General features: G+C 43.8%; 3 protein-coding genes across 4 annotated transcripts; 1 reads left to right on the plus strand and 2 right to left on the minus strand.

The window, feature by feature from the left end:
• Window positions 1-157: 157 nt before the first annotated feature.
• Window positions 158-3,331, minus strand: LOC108248141 (3-oxo-5-alpha-steroid 4-dehydrogenase 2). The gene is made up of 5 exons (XM_017436698.3): window positions 2,187-3,331; window positions 1,951-2,114; window positions 912-1,013; window positions 690-840; window positions 158-608 (listed from the first exon to the last, which is right to left on the minus strand). The coding sequence occupies exons 1-5, from the start codon at window positions 2,459-2,461 to the stop codon at window positions 542-544; spliced, it is 759 nt and encodes a 252-aa protein (XP_017292187.1). The 5' UTR covers window positions 2,462-3,331; the 3' UTR covers window positions 158-541.
• A 203-nt stretch (window positions 3,332-3,534) lies between these two features.
• memo1 (mediator of cell motility 1) lies at window positions 3,535-10,236 on the minus strand. Its single transcript, XM_017436697.3, has 9 exons — window positions 9,800-10,236; window positions 7,919-8,000; window positions 7,763-7,831; window positions 7,546-7,658; window positions 6,969-7,080; window positions 6,586-6,728; window positions 6,430-6,506; window positions 6,100-6,204; window positions 3,535-5,814 (listed from the first exon to the last, which is right to left on the minus strand). Exons 1-9 carry the CDS (start codon window positions 9,858-9,860, stop codon window positions 5,683-5,685), a joined length of 894 nt encoding a protein of 297 aa, XP_017292186.1. The 5' UTR covers window positions 9,861-10,236; the 3' UTR covers window positions 3,535-5,682.
• Window positions 10,237-11,618: 1,382 nt separating this feature from the next.
• On the plus strand, window positions 11,619-16,557 carry spast (spastin). 2 transcript variants are annotated; one of them, XM_017436666.3, is made up of 16 exons: window positions 11,619-12,057; window positions 12,138-12,218; window positions 12,292-12,375; window positions 12,462-12,622; window positions 12,705-12,838; window positions 13,162-13,255; window positions 13,334-13,408; window positions 13,509-13,580; window positions 13,667-13,742; window positions 13,822-13,913; window positions 13,992-14,071; window positions 14,154-14,196; window positions 14,278-14,357; window positions 14,443-14,513; window positions 15,820-15,860; window positions 15,958-16,557. In XM_017436666.3, exons 1-16 carry the CDS (start codon window positions 11,940-11,942, stop codon window positions 16,081-16,083), a joined length of 1,428 nt encoding a protein of 475 aa, XP_017292155.1. In that variant the 5' UTR covers window positions 11,619-11,939; the 3' UTR covers window positions 16,084-16,557. The 2 variants fall into 2 exon arrangements, with proteins under 2 accessions (XP_017292155.1, XP_017292154.1); XM_017436665.3 differs by having other exon boundaries at window positions 11,632-12,057; window positions 12,135-12,218.
• Window positions 16,558-16,600: the final 43 nt, after the last annotated feature.

Raw genomic sequence — 16,600 nt, forward strand, 5'->3', positions numbered from 1 at the left:
AATCCTTACAAAAACAATAGGGTTCCCTGCTCCGCTGGGAGCAGGCGAACGGCCATGCCTTGCATTGGCCGCCCGCTTGCTTCCGCGGGCTTGGAACCCTAATAATAATAACGTGATCCGGATCACCAATAAAATCTAAGAAATTGTTTGTTTTTTGGTACCAACCCCATCGTTTTCTGTTCGTTATTACGACCGAAAACAGAACTTCATTGGTGCTGAAGGGAGTCACTTGTGACCTTGAAATCAATAGGCATCATCCTCGACCCATGAGGCGTCCAGCTGTGCCGTTTGACGCTCCTACGCTCCTCGGACTGGATCCTGACCATCAGAACTGGCGCTCCGTGGCGGAGGGAATGAAACTTTCAGACAGTTTCAACACCAGCCAACACGAGCTGACTGTACAGGAAATTGGACGTGGATCCTGAGTTTCGTGTATTTACAGCGTTGGACCAACGGCGTGCACCGTCCGGTTTAAAGCTTCCACAGGTGCGCTCGGTTCTGTGTCCGCCTCCGTCAAAAAGACAAAGTTTTGTTTGTTTTCTCAGAAGACGAATGGAATCAAAGCCTTTCGAGATTTGGGGTACTCCTTAAATTTCTCCTTATAAAACCTAGAAGAGAGAAGCAGAAGAAGAAGGATCAGAAAGCGAAGCCGCCGACTCTTCAGGCCTCTCCCGACCTGCGAGCGGCACCTGTGGTGGTAATAGGCTCTGGGTCCGATGAAGAAGAGGCTGAAGACGGCGAAGGACAGCGTCGGCAGGGACCAGGTTGCCATAGCGTAGCCGAGCCACTCCACAATCTCTCCCAGGTAGTTGGCGCCAGACACGTATTCGAACAGGCCGCCTGCGGGGGCGAGGACCGCATGTTGCAGCATGCGCCGCCTGGAGAACCGGGAGCTCAGGTGTGTTCCTTACCTGTGGGGATCCTGTACACCAGCTCCTTCGGCCGCCTCAGGTTGCGTAAAATACAGTCGCTGTGGATATTGATGGCCATCCCGACGTAAAACAGCAGCAAACCTGAAGCGAAACAAAAAAAAGGAGGTTGCTGACTTTTCTTTCGTGAATTATTTACTTTTATTTACAAAAACATTCCCCAAAAAAAACAGATTTTCTCGTCTTTTAACAACAATATTTTCTATAATCCACTTTAGTCTACTTCCTTTCTTTCCTCTCAGCTAGTCTGGCTAATTTTAGCTTTTAGCTTTGGTTTTACCATTTTAACCTTTGACCTACAGCTCTCCTAATTTTAGCTTTTAGCTACAGTTTTGCAAATTCAGCTAAGGTTTGGCTACTTGGAGCTTTTAGCTACCGTTTTATTTTTCTTTCATCTAGTTTTGCTCATTTTAGCTTCTGTTTTGCCAATTATAGCTTTTAATGACTGTTTTGTATACTGAAGTTTTTCTCCTTTTAGCTAATCTTAGCTTTTAGCTATGGTTTAGTTCATTTTAGCTTCTATTTGCTATATTTATCTTTTAACAATCATTTTGCTTATTTTAGCTTTTAGCTACTGTTTTGCTAACTTTAGTAACTGTCTCTTTTTGTTGTTTGTTTAATTTAGCTTGTTTTGCTCATTTTAGCCTCCAGTTATAGTTTTGCTAGTTATAGCTTATTTGCTAATTTAGCTCAGCTTCGGCTGATTGGAGCTTCCATCTGTGGTTGAACTTTTCGAGGTTTTTAGCTACTGTTTAGTTTTTTGTTTTTTTATCTTTCAGCTGCAGTTTGCAAATTTTATCTTTCAGGTAGTTTTACTAATTTTAGCTTTTCATACTTTAGGTTCTATTTTTCCATTTTTCTCATGTTATCTTTAAGGTACAGATTTACTAATCTGACCTTTTAGCTCTGGTTTTGCTTATTTGAGCTTTTAGCTATTTTGCTAGTTCTGCTCCTGTTTTGTTCATCCAATCAGAAAATGTTAATCCGTCTCATGAAAGCGAGCAGGAAGCGGCGGCGTCACCAGTGTTGCAGCGGTAGCCAGCCGCCCACTCGTCGTCGAAGTGAGCGCAGTGCAGCAGGTAGTGGCTCTGCAGGAAACCGTTCAGCAGGCAGAAGAAACCCGCCGCCGCCACCACACCCACCGGGAGGGGCCGTCCTCGGGTCAGCAAGGAGTAGACGAAGGTCCTGCCGTCGACAGAGAGGTCGTGGATTCAGTGAGGGAGGCAGACTCCGCGCCTTTCACCTCACCGCTCTTACCTCTGAAAGTAGTGCAGGCAAAACGTCTTGAGGACGAGGAGCCTCCCCACGGCGGAGGAGTCGTGTGAAAACTGCAGCAGCAGCAGCGGGACGACGAGCGCCGGCATCTCCTGCAGGAACCAGGCGAGCCGGGCCGGCATCGTTCTGCCGGAGGGCGAGGCCGCCATGTGGCGCCCGTAGGAGGCCTGCGCCGTCCTGTGAAGGACCAGGTGTCCGAGTCCCGCCAGCAGGATCCCACAGCTCAGGTAGTCCACCAGGTTCCCGTAGCACTGCATCCTCTCGGCGTCTGCACGAAGCTGCGCGGATGGAAACCGCCCGACTCCGCCCAAAGTGTCAGCCTGCTGAGTTACGACTGTACCGTACAAACATCGCCAGAGGTGCAGTTCTGTTTAACCAATCCTTCCCACAGTCTCGTCACAACAGCTCGTCTGGTTTTTACCCTTTTTCTTTTCCAAGCTGACCAAGAATCCCTGAAATAACTCCTTTTCTGCTTTTATTCAGGGTGGAGTTAAAGGAAAACTGAAGTTTAGGACGCATAACTGGAACAGTGTTTTAAACGATGAGCTTCTGCGTTTGTTTGCTGTTCTAAAACTTTAAACCAATCAGAAACGAGAGAAACGAGCACCTGAGTGCCGAATGGCTTCGCTGAGGAAACTGAAACTGAGTTGGTAAAACGAGCTAAACTGGAGCTGAAACGAGCCGAATACTGGCTAAAAGCAGCAGAACTGAAGCTATAAGCTAATGCTAAAGAGAAAAAAAACTATAAATGGTAGCGAAAATTAGCAAAACTAGAAGGTAAAAAAGACAAAGATGGTAAAATTTGCAGAACAGGAGCTAAATTTAGCCGAAATGATGGTGAAGTTAAAATTAGACAAAAGGTAGTGAAAAGATAAAAGAAACAAAAACATAGCTGAAGTAAGAAAACAGTATCTAAAAGCTAACAGCAGCTAAATGCTAACTATGGCAGAATGATAGCTGAAAGCAGCAGAAAATAAAAGTTTTACTGAAAGTTGCAGAAAGTGATCAATGGCTGCACCATTTTGACCTTAAACAAAAAATGGCTGTCGTTTATACTGATTAGGCTAAAATATGGTGGCTGAAACTGATCCTGACTGATAACAAATTACATCAGTAGCTGAGAGTTATTTTTAAGGCTCCAACCCAACGACCTGCGATGACCTCAGCCTGAAGGCGGCGGGCGATATGCATTCCTTCTTCTCTGACCTGACAGCCGCAGAGCAACAAACAGGTTGAACAAGTCAAAGATCTGCAGCAGAAAGAAGGACACCGACGCCGACGTGCTTTTCAGTACGTTTTACTTCTGTAACATGAATCCTCTGCTGTTCTGAAGAGCCGTTTGGGATGCTGTGTCAGTGGAACCTGAGATCGAAAAAACTCCGTCACGGGAGCAGTTTAAGCAGTATACTTTAGGTTAATGACATGTAAGTTCCAACTCTTAAAGAAAAAAACAAAATACAAAAAAACCAACATTTCTAAAAAGACAAATATTAATAAACAGAAGGAGAACGAACAGTGTTGACGTTACGTTTTTCCGTCTCTCGCTACGAGGATGAGGATGTTGGACAGAAGGAGAAACGAGTCGGCGCCTTTTATCTGTAAGTTTTAGTTTGTTCTCTTTTTGACCAGACAATTAAAAGAAAATGAATAAGAAGACGAGGCGGGAAAAGGTCCATGAGTGAGCTGGAGACGACGTCGGGCTGTTCGGGGAGAGGAACCGAGAAACTGAAAAAAAAAAAAGATGTTTTAAATGTGCAACAGTGAGAAAAGGCACGATAGCACAGTGTGTCATGCTTTGCTAGTTTCCTGTAAGTTAGCATCAGAGGTCAGGTGAGTCTGGGATCGAACCTTCGGTCTGTGCTGCCGACCCCCCGCCCCGTCCCTCTCCGGTTCCACGAATCGTTTAATCTTAACGCGAAGCGCGACGCTTTTCACGGCGCCGCGGTTCTCCACGGAGACAAGTCAGCAAGAAGAGAGATTCAAATTTCACGTGACGGAGCAGCGAACGCTTTGTGCTGCTTACCCAATTTCCAATGAACGCCGACGCCGCTACCAGGACGAATTAAATTATTATTTTTTAGCCCCTGGGAGCAGCTAAAGTCCTCCTGGGATCCTGTGCTTTACATTTAAATAAAAACCTCCCTCTCCATCCGCTAAAACCCCAAACGAACTCCGTAACGAGCAGATTTTATCCACTTATTTGGTTTTGATTAAATTATTCAGCTATTTAAGTTATTTTAGAGCGAACTTCAAAGCAACTTTGGCATTTTTCTGTCGTAAAACGAACAAAAAGAATTAAATAATCTCCCTGCCAAACCAAATGTGTAACAGAAGACATTCCTACAGATCAGGAACTAAAAATAAAAATAAAATTAAACCCACTCCATTCTACTGGTTTAAACGCTACAGAGGCTTCAGAGTCTGCGCAAACACAAAGCCACGCTCCGTCACGTTTCTGTAGCATCTTCCGCTGCGTTCAAACCTGCTCACCGACTCAGGAAATACCACAAACTTCTAAAAAAAATAAAAGAAAGGACTAAGATGTGAATATACGGAACCAACCGATCTGATGGTAATAAAAAGATAAATGTTTCGGGGAGTTAGTGAACCTTGTTGGGTGCAGCCCTTTGTTAGCAACTACATGTTAAACAGCGCCGGCGGCGGTTTTACCACGCCGGGTTTTTTAGTAGCGTTAAGCTTGAAGCAGTCAAAAGATTTCAGATTTCTCTGAATGTTCTGCATCAATTTCTGTAGGTTTATTTGATTCGGTTGGAAAAAAAGAAAAGAGAGAGACAGTCTGGAGAACTGATGTTCTGGGAGTGATCAGCCAAACGACGGCCGGTTCGTAGTTTTCCAGGCTTTCTCAAAAACAGCCGAAAGAAAACGACGTCGGCCGGCGTTCAGCTCAACAAACACAAACGATACTCGGCGGCGAGCTGAACGGATCTGCGTCGGGTCGTTTCAGAAGCTTGGAAAACGGGCTCCTGCTTGGTTAGCCACGAGCCCCAACCGGTCGAAGACTTCTGCCACCAGCTGATTTACAAAAAAAAAAAAAAGTCCAAACTATTTATAGATGCTACGCAGAACACCACTTCAAAAACGACCAGACTGTCCCTTTAAAAAGGAGGTGAGGGTTAATTACACTGAGTCCAGGTAGATAGATTGCATTATTACAACTCAAATCTTCCACGCTTTCAGGAAAATGGTGCAACCTAAAGAAGATCTCTGCCTCCCAGAGATTAGACCGAGCCAAACTCAAACGAGCTCCTTTTTCTCTTTGGGAGACGTCAAACTAACAGGAGGGGGGAGAAAGGGGGAGATATTGGCTTTGAATGTCTAAGTCCTTCCTGCGAGTAGTGGGTACGACTTGGTGGGGGGGTAGGGGGTTAAGGTCGTGGGGGTCATGGGTCAGGTTATGGCGGTAAGATAGTAAGGGCAGGGTGGCGGCGTTTCGCTGTGGCCCCTGCAGAAGTTGACCTCAATGGACGATGAGCGCCCCAGCAGCGTAACTCACGGAGCTGTCCTGCCAGTTCCTGCACTGACTCGACTGGGCGTAGTTCAGGAAAGAAAAGTTCATTTCTAATCCAGACTTCCGAAGCTCCGCCACGGCCTGGAGAGCAGGAAGAAGCGGTTAGTCCCCCCCCGAACCGTTACAATTAAAAGGCTTATTTCATTGTCTAGAAATGAGTGTTTTTTATTCTTAATCGTCTTAATCTGTGAGTTAAAAGTTGCTTTTATCATTTTACTTTCTGCAGTTGTTTATTTGTACATTTAGGCAGCTGCTTATTCGGTGCATCGAACAAATATCTGACATGTCTGAATGTATTTGTTGACATTTAGTGAACAGTTTGTCCAACGTCGGATCAACTAAAAGGATCCACGAGGCGGTACCTACGTTTAGCAGCACTCCGATTGGGTGGCGCCCGCAGATGGTGTTGCGGTACTTCTTCAAGTAGTTGGTGAAAGACATGGGATCCAGCTGCTCTATGATGCTCATCCCCTGCAAAAACCAGACAGAAAAGAATAAAGAAATGCGCCGTAGATAACAGCAGGCAGGCATTTGTTCCTTCCTCTCCTGAAACATTCATCCCAGCACACGTTCAGACTCGTCCCAACAAGAAAACTATGTGGAAATGATGCAGCTCGCCCCGTTAAAGGCGAGGAGCAACAAACGTGAACGGAGACGAGCTTCTCTCCTGACGAGATGTCGCGTTGGAGCCGTTACCATTTTATCAAGGTTCTCGATGGACCTGTAGATCTCCCCCTGGGACTCGTCGTAGTAGGTGTAGCGGAACCGCTGACCTTCGAGCAGAGAAACAGACGTTTGTTGTCACGTTCGTACCACGGCGCCACCTTCAGGGTGGTTCTCTGACCAACTCACCCCAGTGACAGAAGTCCGATGAGATGATGAAAAGGTTGGAAGGGTCTGCCAGGTATTTGCTGAGCAGCTTCCCGTATTCCTGCTCCTTCGACTCGCTCAGAGCTCCCACGAGCACAGGAACGATGCTGAACTCATCTTTGTGGCTGAAACGTCGGGTCAGATTTAACAACACGTTTCCTTCACCGCCGTGAGCCAAACAGCAGAAAAACCCGTTCTATAAATCCATTTCTTCTTCCAGAACCTAAAGAACTGTCCTGTGACGGTGATCGTATATAAACTACACGATTAACACTAATAAAGATATTTGTTACGGTTTTAACACAAAGTTAGCTGAGAGGATCATAAAATCATCGTTAGTTTCAGAAAACGCTCGTTCCCGTTACCTCTCCATGGCTTTTGCAGTATAAGGCAAGTGCATTTCGATGCTGTGCTCATCTTCGTCTGTCTGCAGACTCATCCTCTCAAACAAGCCGGTCTTCCAGAGGTCGGCGTAAACTGAAAAACACAGATTTTAGTTGAAACCTGTGCTCGCTGCCATCAACGCCAAATATAATCACTAAAAAGGTCCCCACTTTTTAGCTTCTGACCCAAAAAACAACTCATGAAACTGTGATCCCGTCTGTTTCTTGAAGAAAATCACTGATAGCAAGTCGGCTGAACAAGGACAAAAAGCCTCAGCATCTATTATAGCGTTTTATTTTTTATTTTGGATTATTCTTTTGTATATTTTATGACAGTTATGGCAAAATAAGCCGTTAGCAACCATATTAAAACTGTCTAAAGACCCTTCACGTGGTGTTTCCTGCCCTGCAGCTGCGTTCAGATTAGGCTTCACAAACGAAACGATCCAACAGCTGATGGGTTTGAAGCGTTTCGGGGCTAAAGATCAAAAACCTAAAAAGACAAATACTCGCTAAAAATAAAAGATCGGTTTGTAAGACAAAGGCAAAGGAGGAGTACCCTTCTGGTCGATTCTCAGGTCGTAGAGCGGCGTTCTGTAGACCTCTGCAGGTGACAGCGCACAGCGGGAGAGGGGCACGTGGTGTGAAGGTCCCAGGATGAACACCCTACGACTGAAGGGCGACAGGACTTTATTTCACTCTGTGTTCATTCTGTTTCCCCCGAATCCGTCATTTCAACAACAACGTTTCTGAAGACAGGAAGTTGGACGACTTACGTAATGGAGGGATCCACCTGCTTGTAGGCGTGTGCTGCACAAGCACCGCAGTAGGTATATCCAGCATGGCTGCAAGCAAAGACATGTCAGGATGGAACGATAAAGCACCATTTACTTGCATTAAATGTTGTTTTTTTTCATGGTTGGTGTTCTTACGGTGCTATGATGGCTCTGGCAGGTCTGATTGTGGACTGCGCTTGGGACAGCCAGCCCTCTAGTTGCGCATTCAGCTGAGATCCTGCAAATTTAAAAAAATAATAAGAATAATTCATCATAAATGGATTCAAGCATTGTTATGAACAACACGGATGTGGAGTTTCGTAATCAACCTTCACAAAACGCAACTATGGATCACCCGCCGAGGTCCTAAACGCCTCACGTGATCCGTTAGCGCTTGGAGTATGTGTTCGGGACGATTCCCGGCTACTATCACAACAAATTTTAGCTAAATGTCTGTAAAACTGACTGAGTTATAGCCTTTTCTGTGTTTTCTAAAGGTTGTTTAGCAGCCATATTGGGTTAACTTGAAAGGTTACCCAGGTGTCGACCCCTCTGGTTAATGAAATATTCTGCTAACAGACAGGTCAACTACATGATCGCCCACCTTTCACAGCAGCGGGGAACAATTACGAAGAACCCCTGCGATCCTGATATCTGAGATCAGCGAGTCAGCGTGGGAAAACTAAAACGTGGGAGTTGATGGGCGCGTTAGCTCAAACGCATGATTAAATGTCTCTGATGGTGATAAATTTAAAACTCCAGAACGAGCTCCTTATCTTCAAAACAAGCATTTCAACGACGTCCAACACCGTTCTTGGAAAGATCACACAAATTGTTTATTCAGCGAGGGTCGATCTCAGTCAAGAGTTACCAAAATATATAAACTGGCTTTGATTTTCAGACGCAATATGTCAAATTAGTCATAGAAATATCATTTCTTGTGTCATTTACTTCTTCTTAACATCCATTGAAACATAAAACAGTTTAGTTTGAAATAGGAAAACAAAATAAGATTACTGAACGCATCCTCCGTTCAGCTCGACTCGGATGTCGGCTTCAAGGTCTGCCCCAAGAAAGCTCAGTTTTCCAAACAAAAAGTGGGAGAAAACAACACTCAACCTGTCACAGATTGAGGGACCAGTTCTGAGACGTGTACGGCATTTCCTCTGGGCCGCATTAAACTGTAACAAGGTCTGTGCCTGGCCCTCGGGCCTTCAGTTTGTCAGCGCCTCACAGGATACACTGCAACTATATGAAGGCTTTAAGTAAAAAACTCTCACTGTCATGGCACTGACTGGCTCAGATTAAGTCTTTTAACCTGCAGGGTTATTTGTTGTTTAATAAAACAGAATTAAATCTGTTTAGCTTTTGTTAAAGAAAGATTTGGACATCTGGTTAGTCTGGATCCAAGGCGTGTAAACGGAAAAAAACTACATGCCTTGTGGGTAAAAAAAAAAAAAAAAAAAAAAAACAGCTTTGTGAACTGGGGGAAGGGATGCAACATGAAGCTCCAGTTCCCAGGCCCTTAGTTTTAACAGCAGGGCGGGGATTTCTACACATAAGCTGGACAGCAGCACCTTAAAATGATTTAGATGCTAAAAGCTTTGGGACTTTTCTGGTGGCAGTTAGCTTGTAGGCCAGGAAGTTCCCCGATTAGCCTGCTTTAGCTTCGGCCAACTTCAACAGTTTGTCCAAAAATAAGTCCCCCTGGCGACAACAATAATCCCCGTTTGTTTGGAGACACCAGAGGAGGATGAATCGGCCGGTGTGTTTATTTCCAGGGATGACAGAGACGCTGCGAGCAGCAGCAGGATAATGTTAGCCGAGCTAGCCGACTTTTTAAGCCCTCCAGATTAGCATAAACCACAGCCTGCTCCGGGAGGAAACCACGAAGAGATCCGCTGTGACATCGACATTATTGGGGTCATTTAAAACAAGGACACAAGGCGAAACGAATAAGACACGCTGACATGACAATAATAATTTAAAAAAACAGTTGCTAGCATTGGATGCTAACGCGGAGTGCAGACAGTTTACCCGAAGCGGAGTACCAGCTCCCGGCGTGACTTGCTTCTCTGCACACTACTCGGTTTGACATCTTGGTTCCCAAGCCGCCTATCTTGATTTAATGAACTTCTGTAAAGTAAAAAAAAAAGTAATAAAAATAAAACAAAACCGCTAAAAGCAGTCCGGCGTTAGCTGACTGTCACGGTGGAGCGAACGCCTCCTGCTAGCTAACTTGCTCGGGCAGACAAAGGGCAGTTCGGCTGGGATAGCTCGGTCCGCTCGGCCCCCCCGTGTTGTTGCCGGCTAACGCAGTCAGCCGGGAGATGTTACCATGTGAACCGCGAAAGGCACAAAATTACAAAACCCAAAAATTGTGCCGACACCGAAAACTAACGGAACCGATGCGAGAGCTCGGCGCTGTCACAGTTGGCATTTGGGGATTACTGGCTTCTGTCGCGAGCCAGGTAAGGGGCGTCTCTGGAATTTGTTGTCAAAAGTGACGTCGAGCGTTCTGATTGGTTGTTTGTTTTTTACGAATGCGTGATTAGTGGAGCTTTGAAAAGGGCGGGGTCTCCACGGAGATGATTGTTTGGTTATGAAATCGCGTGTCCCGTCAGGTGAGCGGAGAAATAAATTATAAATTATTACCATTTTTATTTTGCAAAATTCACCTCCTCACGAAAAAATCAAGGATTGGTGTCAAAGTGTGACATCTGAGAAACTAAATAGAAAATTGTTTAAATATTCAGTGAAAGTTTGATTTACTCCTAATTCTCAAAGTAATTTAGATTGTATTGCATCTTTTTAAAATTAACAAAAAAAAAAATGGACAGGTTAACCTGAACTATATCAAATAATGTTGTTTGAAAGCAATTACTCCAGTAGTTTTTCTGAAATGCAGAATGCACTCAATGTAAACAACACATTTGTCGAATCAGCTAGCCTAATCAATGACATATATACTAGTATAGTATAGTACTATATATAATACTAGTATATATGACATTGAGCCAAATTTCACTTTAAGTTTTACTTTATATATTATTATCCCCTCTTTATCTGACTTTGTTTTTATGTTTACTACGAGGGTTTTACTGCAACAACATTAGACAAAAAACCTTTGTGTTTATTTTGATATATTTACTTTTTAAATGGTCTACACTGATTGTGCCTTTTAATCTCGTCTAGGTTTAACAAAACTCCACATTCTCAGTCCCTCCATTGTGCTTCTTATATATTTGAAAACTGTCTAATTGGGGGTTTTCTCCACATTGAGGGGCGATGCGTGGTTTGGTGCTTCTGAACGTACAGCTCAGCGTTAAAACTGGAGAAAAACAAACCAAAAATCTTCAGACACTTCTAGTGAACCACTGCTTCCCTCAAAAGTGATTTCATTAGAAGACATCAGACATTTAACTTACTTCTTTTAAGCCACAATTTGATTAATTTCTTCTATTTTAATATTAAAGTAAAGATAAGATAAGCAACTAAAAGGAATTAAGAAGTTTTTTAAGTGTTTTATGATTGGCTGCTGCTGAAAACTGGTTAATGAAGTGTTTATTACATAAACCACTGGCTGGACTTTATACATTAAAATCATCGGAAGTATATTCACAACAAACTAGCTTTATGAACCATCTTAACAGTCAAATTTACTAATATTGAGCTAAAATTTGGTGTGGCAGTAGCTGGGAATCATCCCCAGCGCAATAGATTTTCTCAATTAAACCATAAAAGCCAAAACTTTATTATTTTTAAGACATTATCTCAGTTTCTGCTTTCAAGGATTGCTATCTTTAATTTTAAATTGTTTAAATGTATTAAATTTGTTATCTTAATGTGTTAAAATGTTAATGTAACAAAAATAAAGTAATTGTTTGTTTTTTTAAAAGAAGTTCGGCGTAAAAGTCAGGTCGTTCCCGCTTTAATCCGGTAGGTGGCTGTAGCGCGCCGAAAAGCTGTTCACTAACCGCCATTAAAAAACAGAGAAGAAGAAGAGAAAGAGGGCGGGGCTTCGGCCACACACAGAAAGCGGAAGCTAGCGGCGGCTAGTGTTTGTTTACAGATGATTCTTAAATATAATAACGTATAAATAAGTTATTAAACACAAACTGCGATTTCCGCTTCGCGTAGATTTAAATTTTAAAGTTATTTATTGAGCCCGACAGTAATGTCAGCTAAAATTAACGCGACTAAAAGCAAAGACAGCGGAGAACTTATTAAAAACTACCACAAGCAAGCGTTTGAGTACATATCGAAGGCACTGAGGATCGACGAAGATGATGCAGGTTGGTTTATTTACTTCTGTGATCAGTCAGCTCTTCATTTAAGGGTGTTTTGAGACAAACCAACCCCTCTCTAACAGTAGATAAGGGGGAGGCTGTGCAGTGGTACAAGAAGGGGATCGCTGAGCTTGAAAGGGGCATTTCTGTGGAGATCAGAGCAACAGGTATTCACACATTTACACACACACTGTATGCATAATGTCAGGAAGCTAATCGCAATCTGTGTTCTGCCAACAGGAGATCAATATGATCGGGCGAAGAGGCTGCAAGATAAAATGGTCGCCAACCTCACCATGGCAAAGGATAGGCTTGCTTTGTTAGGTCGGTGGTATTTTTAGCCGGTATTCAGATGTTCAGGATTGTGTTACAAACTGTTATCAAAGCTGTGTTAACTTCTCGACCCCCAGAGGCCACGTTAGCATCTAAAAGTAGAAGTCATCCTCAGTCCACCTCCAGTTGTGTCCTTCCGCAGTCGAAGCCCAAAAGCCAGCCCTCGTTTCCGGGGCCATCCTCCACCTGCAGGCCCTCCGTCACCGTCAGACCCCCAACAAGAGCCCCTGACCCAAAGGTGCCCTGACGGTTTGTTGTGTGCGGCGCAGGTCTGTGCGCAGGTCTGTGAACGCTTCCTGTGTGTCTTGGCGCCCGTTCAGGTGACCCCCCGGGCGGGAAGAGCTCAGAACGGGAAAGCCACAGCGGCGAGGCCGGCCCCGAGGAGGGACATGAAAAACTTCAAGAATGTGGACAGCAAATTGGCCAGCTTGATCCTGAATGAAATCGTGGACAGGTATTTGAAGCGAGATGCTATTTAAGCTGTAACTTCCAATTAAATATCTAAATAAATGATATATTTCATGCCAAAGGTTTAAACGTAGCTCATATTATGTTGGTAAAAGACAAAATTTGTCACGCCTTTCAAACCTGGAAACTTTTTTTGTCGAGTTTCTGTTTGTTAAATTGGTAAACTGTCAGAGTTATATCTATTTTTATATTGACAAAGGTTGTCAGTTGTAGAGGTGATTGTTTCAATAAGCTCCAGATATTTTGCTAACAGACAAATGGGGACACAGGGTGGGTGATGGTAAACACGCTGCCCTCCGTTCTCTGCAGGGGCACGTCCGTCTCGTTCGAGGACATCGCCGGACAAGACCTGGCGAAACAAGCTCTCCAGGAAATCGTCATCCTTCCTTCCCTGAGGCCAGAGGTTCTGACTTTTTCTTATTTTCTTTCTTTTCACCGTGTCCGAGCTTTGGAGGTTTAATTTCTCGCACTTCCTGTTCAGCTGTTCACTGGCCTGAGAGCACCTGCCCGGGGTTTACTTCTGTTTGGACCCCCAGGAAATGGGAAAACCATGCTGGTATGTTTGAACGCAGCTCCCTCGGTCGTTCAGATCAAGCTGAGTGTCGTTTCTTCTCATATTGCTTTCATTTACTGAGTCACAAACTTTTATCTGCCAGGCCAAAGCTGTGGCTGCAGAGTCACAGGCCACGTTCTTCAATATAAGTGCTGCTAGTTTGACATCTAAATATGTAAGAACCACTTTAAAGTATCAGTTTTTTCTGCAGCATGGCTCTGTGTTGTGGTGTTTTAAGCGTTTCCTGTCGTTGGGTCACAGGTAGGAGAAGGGGAGAAGCTCGTCCGAGCGTTGTTTGCAGTTGCGAGGGAACTACAGCCTTCCGTCATCTTCATCGGTTCGTATTACTCTGCTCCGCTGGTTGGGTTTCTTTTTAACTTTTAGCTCATAATGAATTGTTTTAATTTGACTTTCAGACGAGGTGGACAGCTTGCTCTGTGAGAGGAGGGAGGGGGAACACGACGCCTCCCGACGTTTAAAAACCGAGTTCCTCGTTGAGTTCGACGGGGTGAGAGAGTCAGCGGGAGCAGAGAGTTTGACCCGGGACCAGAAGGGTGTCATTTTCACACCTGCGTGTGGATTTCAGGTGCAGTCAGGAGGCGATGACCGGGTTCTGGTGATGGGCGCCACCAACAGGCCGCAGGAGCTCGATGAAGCCGTTTTAAGGTGGGCGGTGCAACCAGACGTGCCGTACGATCCTTTTCCTTTTCCAAACTTACAGCAGCGTTTTCATGTGTTTATCTAACAGGCGCTTTGCAAAAAGAGTTTACGTGGCATTGCCTGACGAGAAGGTATTTATCCACTATAAGAGTTTTAGTTTTTATTTGGACCTAATTTCTTCCTCCCCTCATTCTCACTCCTCTTCCCTTCAGACCAGATTGACTCTGATGAAAAACCTTCTGGGGAAACACGGGAATCCTTTGAGCTCCGGTGAACTGACCCACCTCTCAAAGTGAGCGTCACGAAGCCTCGACAACGCCGTGGGTTCATTTGTTTTATTTGACTTCGCTTTAATGTCTGAAAATGTTCTCCAACAGAGCGACCGCGGGATATTCAGGAAGCGATCTGACATCGTTAGCCAAAGATGCGGCTCTCGGACCAATCAGAGGTACGATCCTTGATTTTTTTACACATCTCTACCACGGAGGAAGTTTTTATGGGTTCTTTTGTATTTTGAGGTTTAAGTTGAAGTATTATCGACAGAAAAAAGTCACAAACATGAGGGGAAAAAGTCGTCTTTCAAGACTAAACTGGAGGAAATGAACAACACTGATCTCCTGAACTCGACTGGATTTATTCTGTTTTTAGTTCCCTCCACCATCTGTCACTGCACACGGTCACCCATCGCCCTCAGATACACTAACAACTGGTGAAACGCTGTGAGCCGAATGACTGCTGAAACAACATCGTTAAAGCTAAAAGTAGCAAAAGGCTAAGTAGAAGTAGGATTAGACTGGCGGGAATGGCAAAACACTAAATGTAGCAAAATGCTGGCTAAAAACGGCAAAGGATTTACTAAAAGTAGCAAAAAACTAGCTAACAGTAGCAAAAGGTTAGTTAAAAGTAGCAAAAAGCTAACTAAAACCTACATGTAGCATAATGCTAGTTTAAATCAGTAAATGATTAGTTAAAAGTAGCAACAACTAGCTAAAGGTTAAATGACTAAATTCTAGCTAAGAGTTTAAAGTTGCAAAACACTAAATAAAACAAAAAGTAGCAAAATGCTAGCTAAAAGTTAAAAGTAGCAAAGGCTACCTAGAAGCTAAAAGTAGCAAAATGCTAGGTTGAAGTAGGATTAGGCTAGCGGAAAGTAGCAAAACGCTAACCAGAACACTAACAGTAGCAAAATGCTGGCTAAAAACAGCAAAGGATTGACTAAAAGTAGCAAAAAACTAGCTAACAGTAGCAAAAGGTTAGTTAAAAGTAGCAAAAAGCTAGCTAAAACCTACATGTAGCATAATGCTAATTTAAATCAGTAAATGTTTAGTTAAAAGTAGCAAAGACTAGCTAAAAGTGAAAAGACTCTAAGTTCTAGCTAAGAGTTTAAAGTTGCAAAACACAAAAAAAAGTAGCAGAAGGTTAGCTAAAAGTTAAAAGTAGAAAAGGCTACCTAGAAGCTAAAAGCAGCGTAAGAAGACAGAGTTAGCAGCAGCACACTGAGGAGGTCTCTGTGTATTTCTATGGGTAAAATATTTGTAAATAAAGTCAAATATTTCAAAAAGCAGCCGTCTCCTGAATGAGCCGAAGGTTTTGATCTACGAACGGCTGAAACGGCACGAAGTAAAACAGGAAACGCTGAGTCATCATTCCCAGCTTCAGTCTTTTAGTTTTTCCTGTCGGTAATATTCCCACGTTAATGTTAACGTTCCCGTTTCTGCAAGACTTTCCTGTAAAAATTTGTTTTTTTTCCTCAGAGTTGGGACCAGATCAAGTCCGCAATATTTCTGCTAAAGAGGTGAGACGACGGCGTGAAAACCCACGCGCCTCTTCCCGTCACGCCGTGGCGGATGGCGCACGGTTAAACCCCGTCTTTTTTTTCTGTGCGCCCACAGATGCGTAACATCAGGATGAAAGACTTCGAGGACTCCCTGAAGCGCGTCAAACCCACCGTCAGTCCGGCCACCCTGAACCTGTACGCCAAGTGGAACAGGGAGTTCGGCGACACAACGGCGTTTTGAACTTCGTTAATCTGGAGCACGCCCCGCTGAAAGCCGGGGAGCTTGTAATATATATATATTTAGGGAGAATTATGAGATAATTTCCCGGCTCATTTGATCACACTCCTTATTCTCTTTTTTTCGAACCAAGAAAATTCACTATTTATTTCCAGAGCTGAACTAATTTGTCTTAAAAAAAAGAAAAACCCTAAAGTTGCTCATCTTATTAGTCTCCAGGTTCGACGGGTTGACAAGTCGATGGTCCTGATCACCAGCTGCTCTTAAAAACTGGAAAAAAATCTTTGTTTTTCTTCATGTGTGCCGAGAAAGAAGGACGTTCTCAGATACAGATACAGGCGCTGGAGTTTTATTCCATGATCTGTTTTCTGTCTTTCTTTTTAAACTAAGACGTCTAATTTTAAAGGTTTCAGTTCAAGACGAATTTACCTGCTTCCCTTCATCAATAAATACGTTTATTAAAGTTTCCTGAACCTCCCTGTCCTCTTCTTGAACGTCAATGAAAATCTGCGAAAGGCAC

The sequence above is a fragment of the Kryptolebias marmoratus genome, linkage group LG22 (assembly GCF_001649575.2).
Source record: "Kryptolebias marmoratus isolate JLee-2015 linkage group LG22, ASM164957v2, whole genome shotgun sequence".
Lineage (NCBI taxonomy): Eukaryota > Metazoa > Chordata > Actinopteri > Cyprinodontiformes > Rivulidae > Kryptolebias > Kryptolebias marmoratus.

Bases quoted from the DNA above. Each gene is read 5' to 3' on its own strand.
- LOC108248141 (XM_017436698.3), bottom strand. From the start codon at position 2,461: ATGCAGTGCTACGGGAACCTGGTGGACTACCTGAGCTGTGGGATCCTG. The intron at 2,115-2,186 runs GTAAGAGCGGTG...TGTCGACGGCAG, and splicing joins TGCCTGCACTACTTTCAGAG to GACCTTCGTCTACTCCTTGC. The intron at 841-911 runs GTAAGGAACACA...TCGCCCCCGCAG, and splicing joins GGTGTACAGGATCCCCACAG to GCGGCCTGTTCGAATACGTG.
- memo1 (XM_017436697.3), bottom strand. From the start codon at position 9,860: ATGTCAAACCGAGTAGTGTGCAGAGAAGCAAGTCACGCCGGGAGCTGG. The intron at 7,659-7,762 runs GTAAGTCGTCCA...GTCGCCCTTCAG, and splicing joins CAGGTGGATCCCTCCATTAC to TCGTAGGGTGTTCATCCTGG. The intron at 6,729-6,968 runs GTAACGGGAACG...CCGACGTTTCAG, and splicing joins ACTGCAAAAGCCATGGAGAG to CCACAAAGATGAGTTCAGCA.
- spast (XM_017436665.3), top strand. From the start codon at position 11,940: ATGTCAGCTAAAATTAACGCGACTAAAAGCAAAGACAGCGGAGAACTT. The intron at 12,376-12,461 runs GTCGGTGGTATT...CTCGACCCCCAG, and splicing joins GGATAGGCTTGCTTTGTTAG to AGGCCACGTTAGCATCTAAA. The intron at 13,914-13,991 runs GTGAGAGAGTCA...TGTGGATTTCAG, and splicing joins TCCTCGTTGAGTTCGACGGG to GTGCAGTCAGGAGGCGATGA.